Source organism: Trichechus manatus, unplaced genomic scaffold, assembly GCF_000243295.1.
Source record: "Trichechus manatus latirostris isolate Lorelei unplaced genomic scaffold, TriManLat1.0 scaffold00362, whole genome shotgun sequence".
In the NCBI taxonomy this organism is placed as follows: Eukaryota; Metazoa; Chordata; class Mammalia; order Sirenia; family Trichechidae; genus Trichechus; species Trichechus manatus.
In genome coordinates this window covers 65,644-80,565 of record NW_004444298.1, presented here as the reverse complement: position 1 = coordinate 80,565, position 14,922 = coordinate 65,644, and the positions used below count along the sequence as shown (strand labels likewise).

The 14,922-nt window shown below is 35.4% G+C and overlaps 1 protein-coding gene across 1 annotated transcript; it reads left to right on the top strand.

The window, feature by feature from the left end:
- Positions 1-9,020: 9,020 nt before the first annotated feature.
- On the top strand, positions 9,021-10,161 carry LOC101346204 (olfactory receptor 4P4). Its single transcript, XM_004390943.3, has one exon. It carries the CDS (start codon positions 9,027-9,029, stop codon positions 9,954-9,956), a length of 930 nt encoding a protein of 309 aa, XP_004391000.1. The 5' UTR covers positions 9,021-9,026; the 3' UTR covers positions 9,957-10,161.
- Positions 10,162-14,922: the final 4,761 nt, after the last annotated feature.

Here is a 14,922-nt window from a genome sequence, read left to right as displayed (position 1 = left end):
TTTTTTCTTTAATCTTTTCTTTCTGTTCCAGAATCCAACCCAGGATACCACATTGCATTTAGTAATACTTTCTCTCCCCTAGTCTCTGATCTGTAACTTTCTTAGTCTTTCCTTGTTTTTTATGACCTTGATAGTCTTGAGGAGTACAGATCAGGTATCTTGCAGGAGGCCCTGATCTGAGTTATGGATTTTTGGAAAGAATTCCAGAGAGGTGAAAATCACTTCTTGTCACATCATCTCTAGCTGTACAAGAATTCACTTAATATCATTGGTGATATTAACCATTATCACTTGGTTAAGGTAGTTTCCATCCTGTTTCCTTCACTGTAAAGTTACTTTATTTCCCTGATGACGCAGCAGTTGAGCATACAGCTGCTAACCAAAAGGTCAGCAGTTCAAATCCACCAGCCACTCCTTGGAAACCCTAGAGTGTAGTTCCACTCCATCCTATAGCTTTGCTGTGAGTGGGAATTGACTCGACAGCAATGGGTTAATCTTTTCTTTGGATGTGGGGAATTATAAGAAAGCTGTGTCTCTATAATCCTACTTATATACTTAGTCAGTCTTTTATTTATTTCAGTATGGATTTGTGCATATTTATCTTATACTTTAGGTTTTAATCCAATGCTACACTATTCATTTTGTGGCTCAAAATATTTCATCTTTGACAATTGGGTATGTTTTCAGGTAGTTTTCTATGTCCCTTTGACATGCTCCCATCCTTCTGTCTTTCTGAACACTTCTTTACTTAATGGTACTACAGACAGTTAAGTCTCATTTTCTATTTTCCCTGCCTCAGTCTTAGAATTAGTCATTTCTCCAAAGGGACTTGTTTTCTTTTTATTGTATAATAGTATTTAGATACAAAGATCTGAGTACTAGGAATGTTTATTTCTTCTGGGGTGCCATTCTAGGACTCTCAGCATACAGAGCTAGATAATATATGTATGTATACTAACAATTTTATACCCAAATATCTATAATTACTTCTGTAGCTATCCACCTCTGTGTGTAGCTTTCTCACTTTCTCTGTATGAAGCTAAACATGAGTTCATAGTAAAATCTTTGTCTCTAATCCAGTGCCATAGGATCCATTTTAGCCTTTCTTTCTTGTATACCGGTAACTTCCCTCTGTGACAGTGAGAAACCTGGCTCATTCCATCCACCATCCCTCTTTTTTCTTTATTTTTAATTGCTCCAAAAGACCATCCACTATCTCTCTTTTTTCTTAGCTTTAATTGCCTGTTTAAAGTAATAGGAGTAATATAATTCACAAGACTAATAAGGAAACCCAAATGATAGTATCAATAGATGCAGAAAAAGCTTTCAACAAAATTCAACATATACTCAGGATAAAAACTCTCAGAAAACTAGGCACAAACATGAACTTTCTTAACCAAATAGAGAATACCTATGAAAAACTGATAGTTAGCATAGTACTTAGTGGTGAGAGATTACATTATTTCCCCTTAAGATCGGAAGAAAAACTGTTATTATTTCAAGACATGACTGTCTATATTAAAAAAAAAAAAAGAATATACAAAAAAAGCTTGTAACTAATGAGTGAGTTTAGCAAGTTTACAAGATACACAGTCCATATACAAAATCAATTGTATCCCTACCTACCAACAATGGAAAATTGGAATCTAAAATTAAATACATATATATACATATATATAATTTGCAATAGTACCTGTTGCTGTTGTTAGTTGCCGTCGAGTTGGCTCTGACTCATGGCGACCTTCCTATTTAGATATAAATCTAACAAATTATATGCTAAATCTGTACATAAAAAACCTACAAAACAGTGGAAAAATAAATCCAAGAACATCTAAGTAAATGGAGAGATATACCGTGTTCATGGATTGGAAGACTCAATATTGTTAAAGTGTCAGTCCTTCCAATTTGATCTATGAATTCAATGCAATCTAATCAAGAACCTAGCAAGCTTTTTCAAAGATATCAACAACCTAGTTCTAACATTCATATGAAAAGTCAATGGAACTAGAATAGTCAAAGCAACTTTGAAAAGAAAAAAAAAAAGTTGGAGGACTCACATTGCCCAATTTAAAGACTTACTATAAAGTAATCAAGACAGAATAGAGATCCTAGAAAGAGAACCGTACAAAGTCGGCTGATTTATGACAATGACACAAAGATAATTAAATGGAGAAAGGATAGCATTTTCAACAAACAGTGTTAGAACAATTGGATGTCCAAATGCGAAAATTAACAAATCTAGACAAATGTCTCACAACTTACACATAAAAATAACTGAAACTGTACCATAAAATTGAAATATTTTTTAAAGGTTTTTCTAAAAAGACCAAGAAAATGATAAACTTAACTATTATGTGAAGGGGCAAGAGATTCGATATGGTAGATGAGCTTTTGAGTACACAACTATAGCTACAAATAATGGGATAGTGGGCACAAAAGTCTATAAGAAAAGAGAAGGGGAACATATGAGATGCTGTGGAGAAAGTTCTAAGACAATAAGAAGATGCCTAAATCAAGATTTGGGGAGGAATCTAACAGGAAAAGAGAAAAATATTGAAAAATTCAAAGTTTAATTGGATTGTAGGAATAGACTGATTATGAATAGATCTTCCAGAATTCTTTGGTAATTAGAACTTGGAATGTAAAGCAAATTTAAAGTAATTTTTAGTACCTTGGACTATGGCCTTAAGTTAGTGTCTTAGTTTCCTAGGGCTACCATAACAAAATACAGAGGGTCGCTATGAGTCGGAACCGACTGGACGGCACATAATAACAACAACAGCCGTAACAAAATACCACAAACTGGGTGACTTTAAAGAACAGAAATTTTATTAGCTCACAGTTCTGGAGGCTCGGAGTTTGAGTCAAGGCATCTGAAGGCCCATGCTGTCACTGCCTGCTCTAGAAAAACCTTCCATGCCTCTTCCAGCTTCTGGCAGCGCCGGGCATTTCGTGTTGTTCCTTGGCTTTTAGATACATCTGCATATGGTGTCTGTCTCCCCACTCTTGACTCTGTTTCCATTTTATTCTTTCCTTTTATAAAACACCACTGAGAAGAAATTAGGACCCATCCTACTCCAGATTAACCTCCTTAACCGAGAACATCTTCAAAGAAAAACCCTCTTTCCAAACAAGGTCACATTCATAGATACAGATATTAGGACTTCAAAATATCTTTTTTTGGGGGCAGAATTCAATACATAAAAGCTAGTTTTACAATTTTATTATGTTAACCTTCTAATTGTTAAATAACTCACCCAGAGAATATTAATGTACAGAATAATGAATAATTGTAAACTAAGCACCCATATAACCCCACCTGGAACAAGAAATAGCATCCTTGTGCCCTTTCAAAGCCGCACCCTCTTTCTTCCCTAAATGTAACCTCTGTCTTATGAGAATCACTTCCTTGCTGTATAACTTCTTTATACCCCATTTCTTCATCTCTGAAATGAGCTTGGTAATAGTATACATCCTACAGGACTGTTGTAAAGGTAAATGAGCTAAAGCCCATCAACTGGTTCATGCCTGACATTGTTTATTAAATATTTACTATTATCTGTTGAGTTCACAGAGCAAAGGAGAAGCAAGCACCAGCTGGAGTATACATGTAAAAAAAACTTACTGATAAATGACTAGAAGAAATTGCATAATGTTCAATAGCAGTATTAACAATTATCCTAATGAGCAGTTTGTAAACCCCCTCAAATTAAAAAAAAAAAAATTCTACATCTCTGTAATTTTCCAGAAAATTTACCTTAAAGGGAAATACATAAAGCACACGCACACACACACACACACACACACACACACACACACACACACACACATCATTTTTCCCCAGAGAAAGTGATAAAGACACTACGTAGGAATGGATGGAGCTCATTTCCCAACACAAGGACTAGAATGTAGTTTACTTCTCAGAGTATAGGGAAGGGAATAGAAACTCAGATTGCAGAAACAGATTTCAGTCATCAAGGCTCAGGGGACTTGGTAATGAATGGGATTCAAACAACATGCTGCGAAGATAATTTTTTGCTTGCAGAGTATTTATAATCTAGTTGTGGAGTTACTCTGGTAACTTGAATCTAAAGGGACGCTAACTGGTAAGTTGATTATTTGGAGATGCATAAATAATTAATTTGAATAAAATAAACAATGCTATGGAAGGAAATAAATGCACCTCTAGATTAAGTTCTTTACCTAGAATTTTACTTAGCATTTGAGCCTAGAAATCTTCAGAAATGATTTGGTGATACAATACAGAGTCTACATGGATTATGATTTGACTAGTTTTGGAAAACAAAATATCCCTCCTGTTCAAATTTTTCTCATTTCTTTGAGCTAGTGGTGTCTCAAGTGACAATAGTTCCTAAAATGGTACACAGTTTGTATTTTTCTCTGCATAAATTGATGGGAAATAGAAAGTGACACTCATCGGCAGCACTAATGGATTGTGCTGAGGAAAATGTCAAGTCAGGATGTTAAGAGGAAATCATCTAAATAGTTGAAGACAGGGATTTGAACTGATTTGAACCGGTTCAGTCATGGCCAACAAAGCGACAACAGAAGAGACCCGCATTTTTAAAATTTGGGTGATCCAGAAGGCTAACCAGATCGGAAAAATTTATGGGTTGAAGCCCTGGAATGGAAGATTTGGGAAAGGCGTAGTGAGCGCTTTCAGGAGCCTGATTAGTGACACTGGATTATTTGCCACAACTGTGGAGAGAGACACACATTCAAAGCAGCACAGTAGGTCACCATCTTTGAACTGGGCTCACTGTTTTCGACTCAGCCAGTCAAAACATTTGATTGAAATGCAACAAGCACGCTTTTCTTGTTTTCTTAAGAGGGAAATTAAGTTTCTAGCAGGGCTTTGACCTGTAATTTGTCCAGTTCTGGTTAGTGTTCCAGTTCACCCGCATTCTAAAAATTCAGGTCCATCCCAGTGTTGCTTCATCGGCCATGACTGAACCAAGCTGAACTGGTTCAAAGCCCTGGTTGAAGAATGACTAGAATTGCAATAAAAGAGGACAGAAAAGGCTATAAAGGAAAACACAAATAGATTCAAAATAAGTGCAGAGAACATATGTGAGTAAATTATTTTTTTCTCTCTTCTCATTATCCTGCATAAATATGTGATATTTGTTGAAAATATTTTTACTCCTGTCTTAAGAAAACATTTTGATTAGCAGCTAATTTTAAAACAGACTTTTCTGTGAATTCTGTAAACTAAGATATATTTGGATTAAGAGAGCAGTAAATTCAAGAAGGACTTGCTTGGCTGTTCGGGATGGTATGACAATCTAGAAAATTGAGGTGAAAGTAATAGAAATTAAAAAAAAAAAGTTGTTGTAATTTATTGGAAGATTATACATTATAAACAAAAAAGGAATACTCTATTATAACTCTACAGAGAACAGCAGTAAAATTTGATCAAGGATAAAGTGATTTGAGTTCTAAAAAGGGCATCACGGAGGGAAGAAATCTAAGGGATCATTGAGATTAGTTCTTACCTTTTACAGGTGAGAAGTGTCTGAACCAAAAGTAAACAAGTTCATAGCTCAAAACAGAAGTGAGGACTGGGTGTGAGTCCAGATCTCTTTTCTCCTACCCATTTTTCTTATATGGCAGCTGGGGATGCAATATCACTGCTCATGCTTGGAAGGCTAAGAAATATATTGCATCCTACAGAAATATGTGAACTGTACATTTCTCACTTTCTGGAGCTTGCTTATATGTGTAAGACTCCTGAACTAATGAGGTTTGTGGTTTTTCATTGAGACTTTCACCTAACTTATACTTCTGTATTTCCATTTACACATTTAAATTTGAGCGGTTAAAATGGGGCAATGCTCAAAATTTAGGAGGTTCCCTGATTTTGCCCAAAGTTTCAGTAATGTGCAAACTTTGGGGCTAGGGGAGCCAGGTTTAATGTTAAAGTCATCCTGTTGTTACACTTTTTCGCTTTTGAGGGACCAAAACAAACAAACCCGTTGCCACTGAGTCAATTCCAACTCATAGTGACCCTATAGGACAGAGTAGAACTGCCCCATAGGGTTTCCAACAAGCGGCTGGTGGATTTGAACTGCCGATCTTTTGGTTAGCAGCTGAACTCTTAATCACTGTGCCACCAGGAACAACATAATGAAATAGATATAAATTCAGGCTTTGGAGTCAGAAAACTCAGATTTTAAACCGCAGTTTGTTAATATACTAGTTGTGTTACTATGTACAAGTTCCTATAAACTTAAAGTAATTGGAAGTTATTTTTGTTGGTGTGCATTAACCTGAACACAATGCCATTGCCATTTGTGCACTGTTTTATCATTTAAAAGCTCTTTCTCGTCTGTTATCAAAGTGGAACCTCTGAACCAATCTCTGAATTATATAGAGCAGAGTATATTTTCCTAGGTTTCAGATAAAGAAAAATGCTTTTCAAAAGAGATTAAGTGACTTGCAAAGATAAAATTTTAAATTCATGGCTGAATTAAGAAATACAACTAGGGATCCCCCTACACTATAAAGAATTGTAATATGTTGTGGTAATATATGGCAGTTAAACACGGTGTTCCTATGTCTGTGAGAAAGTTAAATCAAGAAGGATTGCCAAGTAGGGAAATGAGCATCAGCTGAATGTAGCCTTCTGAACCAAGACAACTAGAGATTCAAGAAATATTTTTAGCAAACCCATATAGTTTCAAAAGCACAAATGTGACTAATTACTAGACATTATTTTTTTGTTAATAAATTCAGACAGATTGATTAACAGGCTTACCTAAGAATGCTCCTGGTCTTACTTTCCTTAGAGGCTTAATTTCATTTATAACCCTTAATATGTTTGAGGGGAGATAATGTGCATATTTCAGGTGGGTTTTAAATTACATATATATTATTTCTTTATGAAAACTCAAAATATAATAAACTATTTTAAGAATGATTCAAACCAGGAGTATATTAATTATTGTTATTTTATACAAATAAAAAAGAAATAGCCTGTCTTACTTTTAGGCAAAGTATTACTGTAGTCTGATTATGGGAACAGTCAAAATCTATTTCTCAATAATTTTTCCTTAATCTAATTCTAGTTCTTATAATTCCATGAAGGAAATTAAGGTCTTAGTTTTATAGTTCCCTTACTATCAAGTATGAGTATTTATTGTATGGGTGGTCATGTTAACTTAATCAGTAATGGGGAGAGTTGTGTAGAAAATTTAAATAGGATTTGATTGAGAAGCCAGGTATGAGACGAGGGCTGAAAAAGTATAATATAAAAATAAGACAATTTGAGCGCTACTGGCAAAGATTAATTGTAGAAATTTTGACTTAAAATTATGAAAGTATTTGATGAAACATATAGTTAGTGTCACCTTTTCATCAATATCCACAATTCTAACAGCCTAAGTTCACACAAAGTTTGGTCACACTCTACCACAATGGTCCTAGCTTATGTAACCAGGTCCTATTGGTTTGATATCATTTTTGTTAATTGATGGCTAATTCTTTTCAAAAGTAGGCCACCAGGTCCTTCTTCCTTGTCTATCTTAGTCTGAAAGCTCAGCTGAAACTTGTCTGCCATGGGCAACCTTGCTGGTATTTGAATACCAGTGGCATAGCTTCCAACATCACAGCAAAATGCAAGCCACCACAGTACGACAAACTGACTAATGGGTGGGGGAATTGATTAGAGTCACATTACTCATCTACTATTTTCCTTAACTTGCAATTAAAATCTACCATTGGTGGAAGGAAGAGGTTTGACTAATGGATTGAGAAACTTTGGACTCAAAATAATTTCCAAATTCTGAGTGGTTATTATATTTGCTCAGAGTCAAGATTACTGAAATGTTTTCACAAATATTTAGATAATATTTATCATTAATATCTTTAGAATTTATAAGGCAGCTTTACATTCCATTACTGAATGTCACAAAGATTACATTTTAAAGACAAGTTCTCCCATTTCACATATTCAAACAGATAAAATGATTGGCACCCAAGGTAAAAGCATATTATGGCATAAGGCAAAGAATAGAGCACAGGTTCCAACTTGTTACCTCCTTATTAATCACATTCTCTGGATTGATTAGTCACTGTCTGGGCAGTTCATGGGTTGGGAAAAAAGGATTGTATTGGACAAATATGGGAAAAAGAACATACCTCCTGCTTAGAAAGCTCAGAGCAATTTGACTTTTTGAATATAATGTACTGCATTGAGGGTAAAACTTTAATATAACACTCTCTTCTGCTTAGTCCTTTAAGGGATTGACTCCTGGGTTTATTTGGTGCTCCATTCAAGTTTGTTGTTTTCATGGATTTAACTGTAGGACTAAACACTCTTGTATTTTAAACTATCAGCACATACTTCTCACTAAAGCACTAATGAAACACATAAACAGGAAAGCAGATAACATCGAAGTGTTTCAAAAAATGTTCACATAGGCCTGTTGAAGAAAGCCTTTCATTTTTAAATATTTGTCTGTAGATTTACTTAGCTTTTATTTTTATGCATCCTCATTTGAAAATGGTTTTAAGGTAACGTATATCCCAATAGTAAGAACAACTTAACACATTCTTTCATACACAACTAAAAAATAATAGCTATATAATTTATACTTATTTCCTTAATTTTTAAGTCCAAGAAGGTAAGCGTTATATTCTTTCTAAATATTATTATATATTACGTTACACTTTGGAAATAGACATTACCTAAAAATAAAATTTTAATATTGTTGATTGATTAAGGACATTCATGTCTACTCAGGTTTGGATGGATCACCATTTTCTGGAAGATTTAATGGAAATCATCTAGTATGTGTTCACAGAGAGTGTTCCTAGAGAGGCATTTTAACTGAACATTTGATTTTTATTCTCTAAGACACTTGAAAGAAGACAACTATACCAAGTTAGTTCCTTGTTCCTAGAATAGAATATGATCATCACTCTGCTCAAGAAACACTTTTCTAAATATGGGCTTATGAATTATGTCATTTCAAGTGATTTATGTATTCTGTGTATATTGAACCATGGAACAAAGCAATAATGTCACTGTATTTATTCTCTTGGGACTTTCTCAAAGCAAAAATATTGAAATCTTCTGCTTTGCATTATTTTTATTTTGCTATATTGCTGTTTGGATGGGAAACTTGTTCATAATGGTTTCTATCACATGCAGTCAGCTAAATGACCAACCCATGTATTTCTTCCTTAATTACCTCTCTCTCTCTGACCTTTGCTACACATCGACAGTGACACCCAAACTAATGACTGACTTACTGGCAGAAAGGAAGACCATTTCCTATAATAGCTGCATGACACAGCTCTTTACCACACATTTCTTTGGAGGCATCGAGGTCTTCATCCTCACAGGGATGGCCTATGATCGCTATGTGGCCATCTGTAAGCCCCTGCACTATGCTGTCATCATGAGCAGGCAGAGGTGTAACACAATCATCATAGCTTGTTGTACTGCGGGATTTATACACTCTGCCAGTCAGTTTCTTCTCACTATTTGCTTACCCTTCTGTGGCCCCAATGAGATAGATCACTACTTCTGTGATGTATATCCTTTGCTGAAGTTGGCCTGCACTAATACACACATAATAGGTCTCTTAGTCATTGCTAATTCAGGCCTAATCGCTCTGGTAACTTTTGTTGTCTTGATGTTGTCTTATATATTTATACTATACACCCTTAGAGCATATTCTGCAGAGAGCCGCAGCAAAGCTCTTTCCACTTGTAGTTCTCACATAACAGTGGTGGTTCTGTTTTTTGCACCTGCATTATTCATTTATATTAGACCAGCCAGCACTTTTCCAGAAGATAAAGTGTTTGCTCTTTTCTACACCATCATTGCTCCCATGTTCAACCCTCTGATCTACACACTGAGAAATACAGAGATGAAGAATGCCATAAGGAATGTTTGGTGCCATCAAATGCTCTTGGAAGGAAAGTAACTTTTCAGAAGCATCCCTGCTTCTCAGTCTTTGCTCCCCTGGAATCATAACTATGAATAAGGTCCATTCCCATCATCTGTCCTGACTCACTGTTTGGAGAGAGAAATCAGAAAACAGAAGACACATCCTCTCTCTTTTTTTATGCTTCTGTATGCCACTTTATCAATAAATTGAGCATTATTATTATCTATACTCTCCCCTGGTGGTGCAGTGGTTAAGAGCTCAGGCTGCTAACCAAAAGGTTGGCAGTTTGGATTCACCAGACACTCCTTGGAAACACTATGGAGAGTTCTACTCTGTCCTACAGGGTCACTATGAGTCAGAATCGATTTGACAGCAACAGATTTGGATTTTTTTTTTAAATTTTTTTGGGCTATCTGACTTAATCTTTAAGATTGTGCTCATATGATATGAAATAACCATTTTCTTATAGAGAATTATATCACTTATTCAACCTTGTAGTGAAAGAGAGAAAAAGATTATGTAATTTTTTTCATGCCTTAAAATGCTATGAATAAAACACCTTCAAATTTTTAAAACATTTTACTGAAATACAAACATAGAAAATTGCACATATCATACGTGTTCAGCTCATTGATTTTCACAAGTTGAGCACTATCATGTGATTAGCACCCAGATCAGGAGTCAAAAATTGCCAGTTAGAAGGCCTTCTCATGCCTTTTAATAAGCACTATCTCCCAAAGGTAACCACTCCCTTTATCTCTAAGATCATAGATTAGTTTTATCTGTTTTTGTACTTTTTGGCAAAGGAATGATGCAGATCGTACTCTTTAGTGTCTGATTTCTTGTGGTAAGTTTTATGAGATTGATTCTTGTGTGTGTTTTCTGATTGTTTATTTTCATTGACTTACAGTATCTCATTGTATGAATATATGACAATTTATTCATTCTCTTGTTGCTATACAACACTAGTGCTGCTGTGAATATTTTGAAACATGTCTTCCGGTGAATATATGTCTTCTATGGTTTTGTTAAGGATGTTTCATTTGTAATTAAGACTTAAAAATTTAAGATAGTAATTGTGTCCTTGTGTTAATACTCGAATATATTATGGACACAAAATAAAAGATATGTGGAAGAAAAAAAAAGAGTTATCAGTAGGAAGAATGGAAAAAAAGGCTTAGAAATATGTGAAACTTCTGGTATTTCTAGGATCTATGTGATGGGGTATGGCATATACTGATTAATTCCAACCAAACTGTCAAACATAGAAAAGCACTTAGAAATAAAAGGGAGGGTGGAGAGAAAAGCTCTAAGAAAGACAGTTTACACAACAGAGCTCAGAAAAAACTCCCATGGATAGATCATCAGATTGTATTAGCAAGATCAACACATAGGAAATCACCATTAGGAAATACTATCAAATGGGCTCCTTACTGTAGCATATGGAGTTGCTTGGCATATTAAGTAAAACTGGGAAAATTCTACATTCGGGAATTAAGAAGGAAAAAAATGTACTTCAGGGCCTCCAAATAAAGACATAATCAAACCAAACCAAACCCATTGCCGTCCAGTCGATTCTGACTCATAGCGACCCTATAGAACAAAATAGAACTATCCTATAGGGTTACCAAGGAGCGACTGATGAATTCAAACTGATCTTTTGTTTAGCAGCCTAAGTCTTAACCACTGTGCCACCAGAACTCCAAATGAAGACAGTGGGTCCAGATAAAGAAGTGACTTTATGAGTTCAGGTTAACACTGGATTTTTACACATACACACACACACATCATAGACAATGAGATCTTTTCTGGGCTTCTATTCCCGTCATAATTGCAGGAATAAACATAATCATATGGATAAACCTAAAATAAAAAATAGCATACTTAGTAAGGTAGAAGTTCAGCAAAAAAGTGGAAGACCCTCAATGAAACGGATTGACGCAATGGCCGCAACAATGGGCTCAAACATAGCAACGATTGTGAGAATGGCGCAAGACAGGGCAGTGTTTCATTCTGTTTTAAGTAGGGTCACTATGAGTTGGAACCTACTCAATGACATCTAACACCAATAATAACAAAATGAAAGAGAAAATATTTATTTTTTGTCCAAAAATTATGCTCTCAGAATAAAAAAAGTTCTGAATGTAGGACAAAATTATACTATAAACAGCATATTGCAGTATAAAAGTGCATTTATTATAGTTATCAAAAACAAAATATAGTATGAATAGGTATATTGTATAAGTGATAATTTGAAAAACATGATATAGGATAGAAAGAGTCTCAGTAATGTCCAATTGTTAAAAAACAAACAAATTCACTTAAAGAATAGATTATTTTAAATAGATGGTTGATGGATATACCAGAGAAATTATACCTGAAGAAAGAACCAGCAAACTGAATTTTAGATATTAATAAATTACTCAGAACACAGAATAGAAAGATAAGATACAAAAAGTAAAGAGACATTGGGAATAGAGTAAAAAGAAGAAACATATTCTATAATGCTCCCGGATTTTGGAAACAGTGAAAAGAGATGTTTAAAGAGACAATAACTCAATTTTCCAGAATTGATGGAAAAAATATTTAGAAAAAAATCTACAGTGAAGAAAAAGAGATATTCTTAAAAAGATCCCCAAGCAATCATCTAATTTCCCACATGGACTTTTTTAATGATTTGAGGTGGGGAGGATTTGGGGATCTGGGACAGAAAGGCAGAGTAAACTGTTAGTTAACAAAGTGCAGCCAGAGAGAGAGATGATTTCCGCCTCAAGATATCTGCCCAAATAACAGAGATAAGTTAAAGGTATAGTGAATCTAGCTCAAAAGGTAGAGATGGAGTTACATTGTTTTAAAAATCTTGTATATTTGAGATTGGTACAAGTTATCAATTTAAAAGTGGACTGTAATAAGTCAAGGATGCATTTTTAAAAAATAATTTTTTAGCCTGTATAACTTTTTCATATGTTTTGATACTGACAAAGCACCTGTCTGCATACATGAGCCTTTCTTAAAAAAAAAATTACTGTGATACTCGACAAGGGCCCAAAATCCATCAAATGGGGGAAAAGACAGTCTTTTTAATAAACAGTGCTGGCCAAACTGGATGTTCATCTGCCAAAAAGTGAAACAGGACTCATATCTCACACCATACACAAAAACTAATTCAAAATGGATCAAAGACCTAAATATAAAACCAAAAAAACTAATTCAAAATGGATCAAAGACCTAAATATTAAACCAAAAATTATAAGGATCATAGAAGGAAAAATAGGATCAACGCTAGAGGCCCTAACACACAGCATTCACAGGATATAAACCATAATTAACAACATACAAACTCCAAAGATAAGCTAGATAACTAGGATCTTCTAAAAATTAAACCTTTATGCTTATCAAAAGATTTCACAGAAAGAGTAAAAAGAGAACATACAGACTTGGAAAAAATTTTGGCTATGGCAAATCTGAAAAAGGTCTAATCTCTAAAATCTTCAGGTAAATCCAACACCTCTACAACAAAAAGACAAATAGACCAATTAAAAAATGGGAAAAGGAAATTAGCAGATACTTCACCAAAGAAGATATTCAAGAGGCCAACAGACACATGAGGAAATGCTTATCATCACTAGCCATTAGAGAAATGCAAATCAAAACCACAATGAATTAACATATCACCTGGCATTACTGGCACAAATCAAAAAAACAGGAAATAAATGTTGGAGGGGCTGCAGGGAGATTGGAACTCTTATGCACTGCTGGTGGGAATGCAAAATGGTACAACCATTTTGGAAAACAATATGGCACTTCCTTAGAAAGCTGGAAATAGAAATACCGTATGATTCAGCAGTCCCACTCCTAGGAATATATCCTAGAGAAATAAGAGCCATCACACAAATAGACATATGCACACCCATGTTCATTGCAACATTGTTCACAATAGCAAAAAGATGGAAACAACCTAGATTCCCATCAACAGATGAATGGGTAAACAAACTATGGTGCATACACACTATTGAGTACTACACAACGATAAAGAACAATGATGAATCTGCAGAACATCTTATAACATGGATGAACCTGGAGGGCATTATGCTGAGTGAAATAAGTCAATCACAAAAAGACAAATATTGTATGAGACCACTACTACAAAAACTCACGAAAAGGTTGACACACAAAAGGAAACAATCTTTGATGGTTACGAGGGAGGGGAGGAGTGGGGATTGAAAATCACTAAATAGACAATAGATAAGTGATAACTGTGCTGAAGGGTAAAACAGTACACAGCACAACTTGTCCAAGGTAGGGTTATGGAAGTTCCATAGACACATCCAAACTCCCTGAGGGACTGAATTGCTGGGCTGAGGTCTGTGGGGACCATGGTCTCTTGGAACATCTAGCTCAATTGGCATGACATAGTTTATAAAGAAAATGTTCTACATTCTACTTTGGTGAGTAGCAACTGGGGTCTTAAAAGCTTGTGAGTGGCCATCTAAGATACTCCACTGGTGTCATCCCATTGGGAGCAAGGGAGAATGAAGAAAACCAAGGAGACAAGTGAAAGATTTAGTCCAGAGCACTGGTGGACCATGACTGCCACAGCCTCCAGCAGACTGAGTTCAGCACAATTAGATGGTGCCCGGTTGCCATCACTGACTTCTCTGACAGGGATCACACTAGAGAGTGCCAGACAGACCTGGAGAAAAATGTAGAACAAAACTGTAACTCACAAAAAAAGATCAGACTTACTGGCCTGACAGAGAGTGAAGAAACCTGGAGCATATGGCCCCTGGACACCCTTTTAGCTCAGTAATGAAGTCACTCCTGAGGTTCACCCTTCAGTGGAAGATTGGACAGGTCCATAAAACAAAATGAAACTAAAGGGGTACACCAGCCCAGGGGCAAGGACTAGAAGGCAGAAGCAGACAAGAAAGCTGGTAATGGGGAACCCAAGGTCAAGAAAGGAGAGTGTTGATATGTCATGGGGTTGGTAGCCAATGTCACA